Source organism: Chanos chanos, chromosome 8, assembly GCF_902362185.1.
Source record: "Chanos chanos chromosome 8, fChaCha1.1, whole genome shotgun sequence".
In the NCBI taxonomy this organism is placed as follows: Eukaryota; Metazoa; Chordata; class Actinopteri; order Gonorynchiformes; family Chanidae; genus Chanos; species Chanos chanos.
The window spans coordinates 8276348-8293439 of NC_044502.1; the positions used below are offsets into that span (position 1 = coordinate 8276348).

Here is a 17092-nt window from a genome sequence, read left to right on the forward strand (position 1 = left end):
ATCCAGTTTACGTTTCATTTTAGACAGTCGGCTATAGAAAACTACAAATTTTAATGATAGGGTGTTGTTGTAATTTGTGGAGTTTTTCTTGTGTTTGATAGGGTATTTATTTAGTCATTATAATGTCTTTATCGTTTGCTGCAATAACATGTATGGAGTAGACATACAAATGATACAAATAATAGGCTATTACTGCATGATTACGCGGGCGCAGTGGGTAGCGCCGCAAGGGCTACCTGAGACCTCACTGCAAGAAGGTCTCAGGTCGGATTCCCGGGCGGCCGGCCGGCTGGCCAGGGTCCTTTCTGTGCATGGATTTCCTCCGGGAGCTCCGGCTTCCTCCCAGAGTCCAAAGACATGCAGGTTAGGTGAACTGGAGACGCTACATTGCCCCGGGTATGAATGTGAGTGTGTTTGTCTGTGTGCCTGTGATGGACTGGCGACTTGTCCAGGGTGTTTCCCTGCCTTTCGCCCTATGAGCGCTGGGATAGGCTCCAGCAACCGGATTATCACAATATGGGTAAAGAATATAGGTTTGAAACAAATGTTCCTTTGCATGGTAGTGCTTTGCATCCATCTATATAGTTCTATCTCGGTGGCCATGCCCGCAATTTATTATTTTTTCAAACAATACAACCGTTAGATTACAAAAAAAAAAAAAAAAAAAGAAGAAAAGGTTGCATATTCTGTCAGATTAGCAAAACTTGAAAAAGAACATTTTTAAGGCATGTCCTAATACCAGAAATGAAATGTGAAACAGCCCACTGGAACTGGTGTTACCTGTGCTTTTTGTAAATTGTATTGAATAAATTTTCACTCTGCTCCTCTACAGGATTCTAAAAAACTGTATCCGTGCAAGATGAACTCTAGTAACCAAAAAGGATCAGTCTCAAATGCCATAGAAACTGAGCTCTACGGCAAGAGCACACCTGTGCTTGACTTCCTGCTCGCCCTGAACGATAGGTAAGTTTCTTTGTGGAGTTTTACTTGAAATTTAAGCAAGAAAGTGAAGTTTTGAGTGCAGCACCTCCAACTACAAAATATCTCTGATGGTCCCTAGAGGCAAATTTAATCAAATTCTGACAACCATTTGATAGACCAGTGTAGTCAGGCCAGTTGCACTTATTGTATTGTACTGTGTTTTTTTTCCCCCCATACCTAATCATTTAAGTAAATTTGTTACGTCATTTTGAGCCAAATGTGTAATATTTTTATGCTTACCTTTCAATGTAAAAAACATGATGTGTCTTCTTTGAATGAACTTTGAATGAATATTTATCTATTAATTTATTTTACAGGCAGTGGGAGGTGATACGTCATGTGATGGGGGATGAGGGGGCAAAGTCTCGCATGGGAAAGTTGCTGAAGAAACTGATGAACTTTGTCACCATGGGAGTCCTGGACGTCGTCTCTCCAGCATATCTCACCATCCTAAACTCTGAGCCCAGAGCTGCGAGCTCCATGGACTCTGTTGAAAGGACTGCGTCGCTTCAGCCATCTCTGAGCACCGTTTCAGGGCAAAGTGAGAGCAAGACACCTGCAGGATCCAGCACTTCTCCCAGTCTCCATTCTGCGGTCCCACCCAAGAGGTATGCTGGCCAAAAGCTACCATATCAAATGAAAGCCTGTAGGCCAGAGAGATTTTGTCATTTAAAATAGCCCTACCTAAAAGGTTCTTACCGTATCTGAGATTGAAACCATGTCTATGCATGTCTATGCACCGTGTCAGTATTGTGAGTTAAATCATTTACCCTCAGCACAGCCAGGATGAGGGAGATAAATGAAATACGTGAAATCCACCCATGTGCATTGATGGTTACCACCTCTCTTCACTCAAAGATCTGACTTGTTGAGAAAGTTGTGTTGTTACTTCTGTAGATCCTTCCCTGAGAAAGTTCTAGATCTTACTTCCATAGCTCCCTCCCCTCTGAGCTCACTAAACTATTGTTTGTATCAACACTTCAGCTGGACACCAATGCCATAATTTAGTCAAGCGGCTTTGGTAATCGTTTAAACCTGCAGGAATGGAAATGGAATGTTGTTTATGGACTGAGTATATATATATTCAAAATAAGTACAGAAGAACTAATTTATTTCTTGCTGTTATTGAAGGACTCAGGCTACTTTTGTGGAGAGAGTGGGCAGAAAGACATGCTGTGGACCACTACAGGCGCTCTTTGGGCTGACAACCAAAAACATCAGTGAGAGCGTTCGTACGCTTCTCGAGCGCTCCCTGAACAAAGGCCAGAAAGGCCGACCTGGCTCTGCATCCGTCTCGGCTGAGACGGTAAACGTCATCGTGGAGGAAGTCGTCCATGAGGTGAACATAACAATGAAAAAGTCCATGGAAAATCTGGCTTTGGATCAGACTTCTCAGTTACCCATCCAAATTGAGAGCGCAATCAGAAGGAGCACTGCACGAGTTGTGGTCCACGAAATTATGGACAGGGTCAGTGCACTGTTAACTGGACGGATGCCATGTGTCTGCAAGGGCCACTCACCTGAAAAGACTGGAATTGAGGCTGAGATAGCCTCCGTGACTGGTGAGGTGATGTCTACTTTTGTGGACACAACAGAGAGCTACCTGAGTGCGACTGGAAAAGACAACAGCGATCTGCTCTCTGGTGTTAGGGACACCATAAAGATAATGGAGTCCAGTATTAACATGGTGGAGGACGCTTCCCTCCAAGACACCACTGGAGAAGGGACGGTCTCAGAGACTTCCTGCCAGGCTCCAGACGTCCCAAAACTTAGCAGCAAGAATTTTCAAGCCAAGGCTACAAAAGCCATCAGTGAGGTTCTTGTGAAACGAGTGAGCAGTTTCCGCTTGTGTCCTGCACCTGTAACAGCCTCACGCTCCTGTCCTGCCTTGCACTTTCATGTTCCACAGGACACTTGCCCAATGGACGTGGAATCAGCAGCACAAGACATAGCTGCTGAGCTGGCCACCAGTATGGAAACTCTGCTCAGTTCTGCTGGCAGGATAGAAAAATCCGACACAAGAGCCTGGGGTTTTACCAAAAGCACGTACCTTAGTATTTGGATCAAACTCAGAAACTTTTTCACCAAAGGCCAGACTGCAACAAAAAAAGAGAACGTGCAAGAGAACGCGAAGAAAGTCATCAGCAAAGTTCTTCTGACGATTCATCACGAACTTCAGAACATCAAAGAAACTGAATATGAAGAAGAACTGCAGATGGCGAACGAAATTGTGGAGGGAATGTTAGAGAACATCGGGGTGGAAAGGAGCCAGTCTGGAACACCATCCGTGTCGGAAGGCCATGTCCACAGCAGCATCTCTGTTAACCTCCCGGGCATCCCAACTCCAACCGATTTAGCGGAGGACATAATTCCAGTCATAAGAAGCACGGTGGTTGATGATTCAGAGCCTGAGTCATCTCTGAGCGACAAGCTCAGGAAAACCATGCCTGTTGTGGTTGAAACTATAATCAAGAGAGTGGACGCAATGGATGAGCAGGACAGTATCTTGGACCCCAATGATCCCGTTACTATGCAGAAGCGGATTGAGAGGCTGACGTGCACAGAAAGACTTAGAGAGATTTCCCAAGATCTTGCTAACGAGGTTCGTCGGCTGTTTACTGAGTGCAGCGACACCCTATGTGTTGCACCAGCGCCTGCTGGGAGCATGTCAGATTCGGCTGTCTCCGCAACTTGGCATAGAGAGAAGAAAACGGAAGAACCCATGGTCTCAGAGATGGTGTACTTGTTTGCAGAGGAGTCTGTGAAGAAGCTGCTTGTTCCGTTTCTGTTTCCTCCTGTGACATCCACTGTTCAAGACAGCTCGACTTGTAACGACACAGTCGAGCTTGTCACCAAACTAATTCACAGTGAGGTGATGGATACAATTAGCAGTCAGGCTGACAAGACTATGGGGGAATCTTTTAGTGCCACAACTGTGGATGTTCCAGTGTCCACTATCACTGCCTTGGCTACAGATGAAAATGTTCCGATTACCAAAGATTCAGCCACGTCTGTCATACCATCCATGACTGAAGGTAAATCCGACGCCGGTAACAGTGTGTCAACCCTCATTTTAGTCAGACTGCTCTCTAGGATGGAAACTGACAGAGAGCTGGTAACCAAGATGTCCAGCCAGCTTGTTAAAGGGGCCCTGTGTGAGAACCATGTGGCCAAGCCTCTGTGGCCTGAAATAATGGGCACTTTATACTCGGATGTGGTGAAAACTATTGGATATGAGAAAGCACTACAAAGGGCACAGGATGCTGAGGATACTTCCATTGACCATGCCATATTGAAGTCACTGGAGACAACTCTCCAGCAGGAAGATGCGTCAGCTCCATCTACTGTGAAGGCTGAATCCCAAAGCCAAGTTACGGCTAAGGCCAAAAAGAAAGCTAAAAAGATAAAATTCCGCATCAAGAAAAAACCCAAGAAGAGGACTAAAATTGAAAAGATATTTTCTGAGGATGCCCCATCTGCTTCTCCACCTGCAGAGCCTTCAACAAACCTACTGTCCTCAGCCTCTCCACAGACCAACAGCGAGTCTGCAGCAAATAAGGAGCCGAGAAAGCGCGGTATGATCAGAAGACTGCTCGCCACTGTTTTCAAGGGCTTCAGAAGCACCTAAATGCCACTCCAAGACAGCCAGTAACCCCCCCTCCCCCCCCGAACCCCCCCTTCACCAAAAGCAAAGACAAAAAAACCCAAAAACAAAACAAAACCAAAACAACAGCAACAAGAACAACAGCAACAAGAACAACAACAACAACATCAACAACAACAACATCAACAAGAACAACAACATCAACAACATCAACAAGAACAACAACATCAACATCAACAACATCAACAACAACAACATCAACAACATCAACAACAACAACATCAACAAGAACAACAACAACATCAACAACAACAACATCAACAACAACAACAACAACAACATCAACACATAAATTAATAAATAAAAAATTAAAAATATAATTATCTTGTGCTTTCTTTTTGTGTGAAATAGCCATATGACAGTAATAGTACACTGAGAACAAAGAGTGTTTTGAACATTTTCCCTTTTTACACACACACAGACACACACATGCACACATACAAATGGTGTTCTTACGTTATGACAGTGAGTGTGTCCAAAATCACTCACTACTCACTATGTAGTCCACTATATAGTGAGTTCGCCATTTTATAGTGCTGTCCCAATGTATACTGAGAATTATTATACTCTATATAGTGGACTGAAAGTATCCTACAATGCATCGTGAAAAGTAGTGTACAACTGATGGTCACTAACCAAGCACTATATACCATCATGCATTGCGCTGAAAAGAAAAATGGTAGACGGTAGAGAGGAGACTGGACGTTGATCTGGTACATTTTAATTGTGCGACGGCAATGACATAATTAACGGTGCAGAGAAAATGACCCGAGTAGTGCCCGAAAGTGTTTTTTTCATTTTGCAGATGAGCTCACTATATAGTCCTCGACATAGAACTCCCTAGATAGTGGGTAGGGAGTAGTGAATGAGTGAGTGATTTCGGACACAGCCAATGTTCTCTCAGTGACCCGTTCTCTCTTGGATAAGGTGTGGTCATGTTATGTATACAAATGTTGCAGAAGTTTGCTAAACTTTCTCAAATTCATGAGGAAAGTAAAGTCATGTTCCTTAGATGCAAACAGTTTGTGCCAGGGGTGAAATTGTTTTTGGTTAAACTTATTTTTTAATTAGACGTAATTTGTTCATTATTTAGAACACAGAGTAAAAAATGATATATGAACAGGAGGGAGAGTAAAGCAAGTTGTGAGTTGTTGTTGCCCCCCCCCCCCCCCCCCCCATTATCAGAGAATTTTCATTTATTTTTCTACCTTCTAACCTGGGGGGTATTTCAGAAAGCAGGTTTAGTGAAAACTCAGAGTTAGTTAATTTAGAGAAAGTAGTAAACCTCCTAATTGTCACAACCTGCACTGCCATTTTGGACTTTTAGTTTGCTATGTCTTTGTGCTCTTGCTGTGTCTGTCTCCGCCCCTCACCTGTTCCTGTTTGTCTCGTTATTAACCTTGTTTAGTTTCAACCAATCCTGTGTTGCCCTGTTTAGTTCTCCTTCTATTTAAGTCCTAGTGTTTGCCTTGTCCATTGTCTATCGTTGTTTGTGTTTAGTGCACACTGTTACGCTGCACCTTTTGTTATTGGCGTTTGTTATTAGTTTGCACTTGTATTTTGGTCTTCATTTTAAGTAAAGCCTTCTGTTTGTCACCGTCAACCATCGTGTCTTGCACTTGGGTCCTGCACCACACCACCAGCGTGACACTAATATACATAACATAATTTTGATTTGACTTTGAGACTATAAATAGTGATATTGGGCTCTAAACAAACATTATTATTATTATTATAGAAGAGCCCTATGGCTTTGTTTTACTAGGAGAATGAAGCCACAGGGCTCCTGTTAGGAGGTTTACTACTTACTCTTAGTTAACTATCTATGAGTTTTCACTAAACTTGCTTTCTGAAATACCCCCCTGAAGAGGAGCTGAAGAAGCTGCACGACTTCCGGGTAATAGATTCAGAGATGGCGGTGAACTCACCAATATTTCAATCAAAATAAGAGTCCACTTATTGTACTGCTGCGCAGAATTTCCTTCCACGTTTTAATTCATCCATATGCATGATACAATAAATATATCCTAGTACTAGAACCACAGCCAGGTATTCAAACTTTTTGCACTGGTACTTTTTAATGATGCAGAGGCAAAATTTATCATTTTTCGTTGACATCCAAAAACAGTGTTGGGATTTTAAGTATAGCAACAAGACTGTCACCAGATAATTAGAAGAGTTGATGGTAACTACACTGTGACATGCCAGGCTAACATTCCATTTAGCTTATTAGTTACAGAGTGCAAATATGCTAGATTTCATATTTATTCAAATTTAATTTATTTCTTAATCTGTCATTGACATAGTTTTTTGTGTTGTGTGCTTGTTAGCCCAAACCAAAGGAAAAAAAATCCTTTGTCAATTTTATCTTTCATCCACTCTTTCCAAGTTCAAGATTAATGTTAGTTTACACAGTGTTAGTTTGCATGAAGAGGTGTATCCGGACTGGAATACCCTTGTATATTCCCAGATACTCCACAGATAATCGGCTGTATCCGGCAGTTTGCAGCTCTGTTACACAGCATGGAATACTCTTGAATATGTACCAGGTTTGGGGGTCTGCCTAGAGCACTTAGTTGCCATGGTGAATAATCCCTTGGGGGTGCTTGCAAGGGAACGTTTGCACTTCACTCCTTGGGCCACCAGGTATCCTGCAATTGGTCAAAAGTCTTTCTTTGGATTGGTGGAGAAATGTCTTGCCCCTCCTCTAAAACCCTTCCCCATTGGTCCATTGTGTGTCCCCAGACATGATTTCATATGGTTTATATTATTAATATTATTCTTGTTATTATTATTATTGGTGGTGTTGTTTTATGTTCATAGGTAGATTGTATAGGTAGTCTGGCAAACAAAAATGAATTACACAAATTTTATTATAAATAAAGAAAATACAGTATAATATAAATTATATGGCATATAAATTGACAATTATATATATATATCTATATATATATTTATATCTATATCTATATATCAGTGTACAACATATAACAGAATAGAATACATTAGAACGGAACATACTGTAATATCGTAGTATATAATATAAACGCTTTTTGGGAGCATAAATGAAACTAAATGTTGAGCATTCCCTAGAACAACTCAGCTTCCATGGTCTCCATTGCGAATCTATCCGCACCAACTCGTGCATGGTGATTCACAACATATTTTTGGTCTTTGTCCAGTCTATTCTATAGCACCCCACACAGTGCAGACAATTCTGTGCTAGGCAGGAAGACCCACGCTGGCCTTCCATCCAAGATGGCGTCCTCCTCATCAGAAATTATGTCTACTGATGCGGTCCTCCATATGGCAGCCTCTTCCTCAGTTTTAAGAACACAAGCTCTGGCCTTGTGCTGCTGCAAAACACAGTGAAACCAGAAATTAGATCACTGAAAATAGCAAATGATGAAAAAGTCTAAGAACTACTGGGGAAATGATGTTTTGACTTACTGTTCTCCTCCTTTGCCTCGTTCGAGTGGCGATCCTGCCCCCCCTCTTTGTTCTCTAGATTCCGTTCTTGGTTCATCCTGTAACTCTTTTCGAATAGTCTCAATAGGTCTTGCAGGATGCTAGAGAGAAAAAAAAGTAGAGAAGAAAGGAAGATTGATTAAAAGTTTGTTTAGAATTCCAGGCACTGCTATGAAACAATCGCGATGATATAGCCTATCAACAAAGCACGTTGTCTTACCTTAAGGTGGATCAAATCTGTGCGTGTTGTTTTCAGCATTATGCATTCTCCGCACAGCTTTCTATAGAAGCAAAATTAGTACAAGAGTTAAATTCAACCACATTAAGGGATAAAGCAGATAAAGGAATGCGAACGTATCAGAATGTGCTGCAGTAAAATACAAAAGCCAGAAGGCTACAGAGATAAGCTTACCGAAACAGACTTATTTCCCGTTCGTCTTCTTTTTCTGGACAGACTCCTCTTGCGCCTCTTTGATGGGACTCCATCCTGTCCAACCGCCGAATAGCATTCTCCATGAACGTTTACTGCTGTTCAGACATCTTAAAAATGCATTTAACGGGGATACCGGTTGTTTGTTTTCGCCAGCCATTGGATGAAAGCAATGCTTTTTAAAAAAACCTCGGCTATGTTGCATTTTTACTGCTTTTGACATAGCGCTATTAGTAGGTAAGGTTGCTGTGACCTGTAACCGCAAAGTTTATCTTCCTGGTACTTACTGTTTCTCTCTCTCTTACACTGTAATGTTATAACGTCACTGCTAAGCGGTGCTGGCGCGAGTGCTAACTATCAGATGGTTAGTCGTTCTGGAAAGTTTGACCACAAGGTTTGGTCTCTTCATTGGAGGATTAAGAACACCAAAATTATTACATTGCAGAAATGGCTTTACAGCTATGTTTGAAAACAGCGTTCATGAATGAGTTCAGTAATGAATATAATTCTTCAAGTAAATTAATTTGATTAAAGCATATGCGCTTCTAGCACACAATGTAAATTATACTATTCTGTGCATGTGCTCATCCCCATTAAATTACGGCAAAGGCTTTTGGGCACGTGACTTTGAATACGTGCGCAAAGTACATAGCCTACTCTTAAACTGCTTATGATGCTGATAATATTTTGTGAAATGTTCAGGAAAACAATAACTAATAATAATGATAATAGTTTAATTCTGCTTAACTTCCACCACATAACGTCAGAGAATGCATCACTTTTTAACCAATTTCTCATTCACTAATTTTGTTGGCGACTCCGTAGAAGCCGTGCAGTGATCTTCTCAGTTTAAGGATTTCCCTTTTTCAGTTGTCCATTCTCTAGAGATATGGCACTTACAGCTAGCGGGAAGGTTCATTATATACCATGGAAACGAATTTTCCCTACTGTTTACAATTTATAAAAATGTTACTATAAATATGACTGGTGATACATAAGCACGGTGGTATCCATGTATTAAACATGTATGTATCATTTATGAGATTTACACAAGGAAAGGAAAAAAGACAATCATTATTTTATGAAAAGATGTGTTATTTTTTTGTGTGCCAACATTTTTGAATCTCATCTGTTCATATGAGGAAGCAATAGAAAAAAATCTGGTACAGTGACAAAAGCAAATGTTTGTTGTGAGAAAGAGAATACTAAAACCATGAAACTGAGCTGTGTGTAAATAAGGATTACATCATAAATACATGTCGCCAAGGTTCAACTTGTATCTGCTTTACAATGACTAAAATAAAGACATTATACCTACGAAAATAGTAGGAGGGCTCGTGCAAATTTGGCGACCGAAGAATAAGATAACATTCCTGTCATTCACAGCTAAAACAGTACTGTGCAGCAATTGAGTAATTTGACATCTATACTGATCGAAGAAATTGAGCCACACTCCACCATGCTGATACTACAATCTACTACCTGGAGGCAGACCTGGGGTTTCCTCTTCTGCTTCTCCTCCTCTTGATTCACGTTTAAAGAGAGAAAAATAAGGATGCTGTCTATTAGAATATCACACCTGGCATGAACTCTCTCAGAATTAAGTACTGTATATTACTCTGTTCATGCATTTCTGCAGATTTAGCATCTGTAATATCTATACGCACAAGATAAGCACCCCCTGCCCTAGGACAAAGAAACAGACACAATATGAAAGTTTTTTGTTTTTTTTTCAAACTTTATTTGAAGGACCATGCTTGGCCTTCATATCAGACTTAAACATACCACTTTAAATTCCACTAAACCAAATCTGCATTACCTAGTAAAAATAAATTACTGAGGAATGTGACAAAACATAACGTGAAGGACGTGCAACATTCTCAGTTGCACTTAGATCCCTTGGACTCAACATAGATGGTCAGACTGTGGAAAAGCTCCGACCATTCTCTGAGCAAAACAATAAAAAAAAAAACAATACAAAGGACAGTAATAATAATAATAATAATAATAATGATAATAATAAAGAATTTAAAGAAGACAAACAGTTATAACATCATTATTCTGTGCGTTTCTTTTTTTTTCTTTGTTTTACTGAGGGAAAGCTGGAGGCATGGGGTAGGGCACCATAGGCTGAGGGGGCTGCTGGGGGGGTTGTGGGGGCTGCTGTGGAGTAAAGGGAAATTGTGGGTGACTCATGCCGTTTTGGGCTGGTCCCTGGCTCCCTGGGAATGCCTGGTTCTGGAAGTTCTGGTTTCCAAAGGCATTGACTTGGTTTGACGTACCATAGTTTGCCTGTCCATTGCTGCCATAGCCACTGCCAAAGCTACTACTGTTACTGCCGCTCTTGTTGTAACTGCTCCCCCCATAGCCTCCGTTCTGTGTCTTTGGTCCGCTACCATAACCCCTGTCATTATCTCTATCCCTATAGCTCCCAAAATCCCTCCTTCCCCCACCAGAATACCTATCCCGGCGATCATCCTTGTAACCACTTCTACCACCTCTTGAGCGACCTGCAAAAATGAGAGAATATCAAGCCAACGTTAGGTGCTGAGAGAGCAAAACTTCACCTGCATGTCTTAATAGTCGCCTCTCTTTTCCCCTCTGTGAACTCCCAATAAACTGCTGCACCATTACTGAATAACGTTACAATTCAGAGCAATGTTAGTAGTCTTAACCACGATAAGAAAACCCATTTTCTGGTATTTGTTTTGTAGCATGTACACACACCCACACAGAGTGGTATTTGGATTTACCTCCTCTGTCCTCCGCCATCTGGATGAGCTTGGGGTTGATGGCTTGGTTGGCTTCACGGAGGACTGAGATGAGGTCGTTGGCCTGTTTCATGTTGTTGGGCGTAAAGAAGGTGTAGGCCGTGCCCGTTTTTTGACTGCGGGCGGTTCGTCCAATGCGGTGAATATAGTCTTCGGATGAGTTAGGGTAGTCATAATTGATGACAAATTTCACATCTTCCACATCTGTAAAGTGTTGCAGTGTGGCAAAAAGGAAGGCGCAAGATTTTGCACACCACAACAGCCAGATCAAAAAGACAAGTTAGCAAAGACCACGCAAATCAATGAATAGCGGGATGCTTGCTGGGCTGCAAAGAACAGGGAGTTAAAAAAAAACACGAAAGAGAAAATTTCTCTACTCCGTGGGATTACTACTGTGGGAAGAGAGAAACGAAGCACACTCCATTTTCTTACCAAGAACCGAAAAACAAAAAAAAGAAAAACCAAAAACAGGAGAAAAAAAAAAAAGAAATAAACGACTAGAACGCTTTCACCCTCCCTTTTATCCTTAACCATGACAATAAACTGGATTCCAAAGCCTTACCATTAAGGAGTATGCATTCACTAGTCCTTTCCCAATGCAGCGAACTCCCCATATATTGTCAAGTGACATCCAGGAGCTTCTACGCAGTAGGGCCACTATGTGCACTGTTGCCTCCTCGTGTGCAAATATAGGACCATTCAGTTGATACTGGCTCTAAAAGGTCCTTCTCTTCAGCACACTCATAAGAAGCTTGCTTATAAAGGCCACACTGCTTGTCTTGCCCAGACCCAAATGACCAGTGACTAATTTTGAGGGGGTGCCTCTCCCCCCCCCAAAGAAACAGAAACGGGGTAAAAAAAAAAAAAAAAGAAAGAGAAAAAGCCTATCCACCCCCAACTGAGCTATCAAAGAGCATCTCTCATCAGTCTTGTCTAGGCAAGATCCTCACAGAAGCCAGTGTTCACTTGAGAAAATGTCTCTCGTTGGCAGGTCTCGACATGACTTTAAAAAAATTATATATCTATGCAGGCGAGGGAGGAACTTCAAGCTTGGAAATTTAGTTTTTTTTTTGAGCATTCTGATATGAACTTGCTCCACTGTCTAAAAGGTCCAAGAGCCCCCTTACAAATGTGCCAGTTGTCACCAATTGCGATACGAGTAGGATAAGTTGAATACTGCTCTCTCCATTTTTTTCACAAAACACCAGCGCTTTAAAGGGAAAAACAATGAATATACCGGAAAAAAAAAGCTTTTGAGACACGTTTTTGCAAACACCCATGCTTTGACAAGCTCCGCAAATAAGAAATCTTTCCAAATCTCAAACAATAGCTTGCCATACAGTGCTCTACAGGTGCATGCAAGGCAATGATCAACCAGCTTTAAGCCTTTTTTTGTTTGTTTCTTTAAACGTTTGAGTTGGAACAGGGCTGGATGAGCGGCATAAAAGGTAAAAATCCATGGACGGAGAACAGATAGAGTATGAGAGCAAGGCTTAGCCACACTGCCTTACTGGAGATTACTGGCACACAGAGCTGAGCTCGGACTTTTTCACCTCTCTAAGCGACTGGGTGGCAGCCAGTCGCCCACTTCCAATAGTCCTCCTTCCCCCTCTCGAGGCCTGGGACTTGTCATGCCTAGGCCCTGCCACAAAGACTCCACCTTTAGGTGAGAAAAACTCAGAGAATGCATAGAGAGTTAAAGAAAGCAAACTACTTTCTTTAAAAAGTGAAACATTTTGAAAGAGGCGACACAGCAGTGTGTCATCTCGGGAGATACTGACCTAGACCACGGGAGGCGACGTCTGTGGCAATAAGGATGCAAGCCTTTCCATATTTGAACTCTAAAGGTGGAGGACATAGAAATGTCAAAAGTTAAGCAGTGAGTTTAATCACACCGTATATTTAAGGGGAACACATAGATATTTAGAGTTCAAAATCTTACCATTCAGGACCCAGTCCCTCTCTTGCTGGCTTTTGTCTCCATGAATTCCCATTGCTGGCCAACTAGAAGGTAAAAGGTTATGTTCAATACCAACGTTAACTGCTGATAAACAACAAGAATAAAATTCTACAAAGGCTTGCAGTACACGATGCGTAATTCTGCTCATGTTCTTACCCATCTCTTCTCATTCTCCTAGTCAGCTCATCACACCTTCTTTTGGTCTCCACAAAGATGATTGTCTTGTTTTCCTTCTCACTCATGATTTCTTCCAGCAGGCGAAGAAGTCTAAGATAACAGGATAGACCGCGATCAGAAACAAATGGCACCCAAGTTCCAAAACATGAACGTGAAGGCACTGAAGATTCCAAACAGATGCATTTGACGGGAAACCATTTACAGCCCACTCACTTATCATCCTTCTCTCCGTCATTGCACACATCCACAATCTGCAGGATGTTGTGGTTGGCACTCAGCTGCAGAGCACCAACGTTGATCTGGACGTACTCCTTCAGGAAGTCTTCAGCAAGCTGGCGGACCTCTTTGGGCCACGTAGCACTCCACATAAGAGTTTGCCTGTCCGGCTGAGGCAAAGAAGATATATCGAGGTTAGCATCTGCTACAGCACTTACTTACAGCACTGACTTATTAGGACTGGCTGACATTTCATGTCAGTTTAGCTATGCATGTGTTTAATGTATCCATTACACAAGTTGCTTTGGCTAAAAGTGTCTGGCAAGTAAATAAATGTAAATGTAAGCAGTCTGGTGAAATTGAGAAAAAAATCCTTCAGGTGGAACTCACTCGGATCTGATCTACGATCTTGCGGATCTGCGGTTCGAACCCCATATCCAGCATACGATCGGCCTCGTCCAGGACCAGGTAGGTGCAGCGCCGCAGGTTGGTCTTTCCTGCCTCAAGGAAGTCAATGAGACGTCCAGGTGTGGCTATGCAAATTTCAACACCTGTAAAACAAAACAACCCACTGTTTATAGAGGCCTGTCTCATAGGTATCACGACAGTGTCACTATGTCAACAAAACCAAACATCAAGTCACTGTTTATAGTGGCCTATTTCATCGCTATGACAGTGAAACCAAACATCTTTAGTACCTCTTTCAAGGTCACGTATCTGAGGTCCTTTGGGTGCACCACCATAAATGCAAGTGGACTTCAAACGAGAGGCTCTCCCATACTCAGCAGCAACCTGCTGCACTTGTTGTGCCAACTCACGAGTTGGGGCAAGCACCAAACACTGAAACAGTAAAACATGTATCATCACAAAAAAACTCCTTGACAACGAAAAACGAACAAGAATCTGATGAGACACACCATACTTACAATTGGACCATCTCCATGTTCAAGGAAAGGCTGGTGATTAATGTGGACAATAGCTGGCAGCAGGTACTGTTCAGAAAAAGGTATACACAGCACACATGAAGGGGCAATGCCATCAAAAGAAACTGAAGTAAAAGTAGCATGCTTGGTACAAAAAGTCTAGGTTAAGTTTCTAGTAGTTTGAAGAAGACAATGCAACTTACAGCAAGGGTTTTTCCAGACCCTGTCTGGGCAATGCCAACCATGTCTTTTCCACTAAGTGCCAGCGGCCAGCCTTGGGCTTGGATAGGAGTTGGCTCAGTCCAGGTTTGTTTTGAAATGACGTCCATCACGTAATCTGCAACATGCAAGTAACACACGATGCTACTGACTCATTTAACCCAGTATATTAAGCCCGTGGAGACTAAAAAAAACAAGGAGTGTTCACATACTTGGGAAGGTGGCTTCGTGGAACTTCATGATGGGTTTGGGGCAATCTCTGCCCTTAACAGTTACTTCTTTGCTTCTGCGGTATTGCTCTACTTCTTGCTGTTTTAAGAAGAAGGAACCAATCCACTTAGAATTCCGACAAACGCTACGACGATGCAATACGCATACTTTAATTAAAAAAAAAAAGGTTTACCATCGATCTCCGGGTGACCTCGGGGTGCTCCTTGTAGAAATTCTTCTCAAACTTGGGAAGCTCATCAAGGTTCCAGTGCTTTTTGCGCAGTCTCTCACCGGGATTACCGAATTTCCCCGAGGGTGGACCATTTCGACCACCACCAAAACGGGGTGCGCTAGGTCCATACCTACATTTGGAAGTAAACAGTTATCCATAGATGCTATACGGAAACAAATTCAATGTGACTGGGAAATGAGGCCTGTCAAAACCCCTTGCAAAATATTACATCCGCACTATTTCCAACGTTGAACAAGTGCACATTTCGCAGCAGGAGACATTTTAAAGCTTTAATATCTCTGCGTCATAGTTTAGTCTGCCATTTTAATTCTGACCAGCAGAGGAACAAAGAGACGAACCGGCCGGCATTTTGAATTAGTACATCCTTTTGGCCACATGGTGACCTCAAATTTTGAAAAGCTCAGGAAAAACATAACCCTAATAAGAAACATAACTAAAACACAATACTTAAAGACGAGCTGTTCAACTCAAACAATTCCAAAGCGCATTCCTCGCTAACGCCATCGGCAAATAATCTAAAACAAGAACGCGGGATTGCCAGCTAAACTGTTAGCTTACTGCTAAAGAGACGAATGTGGACAAAACTTAACTAGCCATAGTGTAGGCCCGTTCCAGAAAAAAAACCAAACAAACTATACATTACTGGGGGCTTATATGAGCATATTTTCGAAGTCAGTGAAACACTGACAAGAGCCAAATTATCATTTAGCAGCTCAAACGGTTGAAATGCGCTAGCGAACTCACTCTTAACGACCGGCATAGCTTCTCTTAATTTCTTAGTGTACTCGCAACATAACCAGGGCAGAAAATTTGTTGACTCACCCCCTATCTCTGCCACGGTCTCTGTCTGAATATCCAGGCATAATTTCAAATGACTGAGAAATAAAATTAGAAAAAAACAAAGAGCGAATAATGGAGAGTAACTCTTCTCGGTATAGGGAAAATGGCTTCGGAATCCGCCGGATGAAAAATTGTGTTAACGCACCTCAATGGTCTCACGCGATCAACAGGGAAAATATCAATGCGCTCTGGCGGTACTAATTTCTATCCTTATTTGGTCATGCTTCAAAGCGGAACTCGGGCGTGTGTTTTTCTACTCCGTACATGTTTAATAGAGTACATTTTGTCCAGACAAGTAAATCGCTCATAAACCAGACACAACAAGTTTAAACCCTGCTTTGTTGTGTTTCAGTTGAGTGTCTCCTTGTCCTATCTGTGTCTTACGGGTCTTTTACATATAGTATATTCTTGCATATTGTTGTAATATTGAAAAATGTACGGAGGCATCTGGCCACTGGTGTCCCTGTATGTTCTTTTATTAAGTAAAAAGAGCAATTTATTTCTAAAATGCACTGCTGCCTATTAAGAACTCAGCTCTCTTCTCATCGCCAACATCATGTGTGTTACAATTCAAATTGTAAGGCGTTCTTTCGCATTATATATTGTGGTTCAAAATGCTGAGTAATGTTTCTAGTTCGTGGGTAAACTTAATGCTTACTTTAATAAAACATTTACTTTACCCTCCCAGTAAAGTCAGTTTGGTACTCGAAGAAAAAAAAAAGTTGGTAAAGTGATGTTGTTCATTAAGATTCTAGTTGTTTAAATAACGAAGTGTGAGGCTATAACTACAGGTGATGCACTCACTATAAACTGGCTTGAACACGTCTAGCCAACCGCAAACAAAATGTTGTCTATGAGGAAGCCCGGGCTGTTCAGATTGCATGTGAAAATAAATAGATAAAATTGTAATCATTCAAATTTAACTTAGATGCAATAAAAACACTTTTTGTGCATAAATAGTAACATGCACTGATATTTTA

General features: G+C 41.7%; 1 protein-coding gene across 2 annotated transcripts; it reads right to left on the reverse strand.

Moving 5' to 3' along the window:
• Positions 1 to 10292: 10292 nt before the first annotated feature.
• On the reverse strand, positions 10293 to 16242 carry LOC115817880 (probable ATP-dependent RNA helicase DDX5). Of its 2 annotated transcripts, XM_030781030.1 has the most exons (14): positions 16095 to 16242; positions 15728 to 15730; positions 15213 to 15381; positions 15022 to 15118; positions 14794 to 14927; positions 14594 to 14659; positions 14366 to 14507; positions 14058 to 14218; positions 13665 to 13837; positions 13431 to 13541; positions 13257 to 13318; positions 13096 to 13155; positions 11297 to 11518; positions 10293 to 11053 (listed from the first exon to the last, which is right to left on the reverse strand). In XM_030781030.1, the coding sequence occupies exons 1-14, from the start codon at positions 16133 to 16135 to the stop codon at positions 10632 to 10634; spliced, it is 1863 nt and encodes a 620-aa protein (XP_030636890.1). In that variant the 5' UTR covers positions 16136 to 16242; the 3' UTR covers positions 10293 to 10631. The 2 variants fall into 2 exon arrangements, with proteins under 2 accessions (XP_030636890.1, XP_030636889.1); XM_030781029.1 differs by lacking the exon at positions 15728 to 15730.
• Positions 16243 to 17092: the final 850 nt, after the last annotated feature.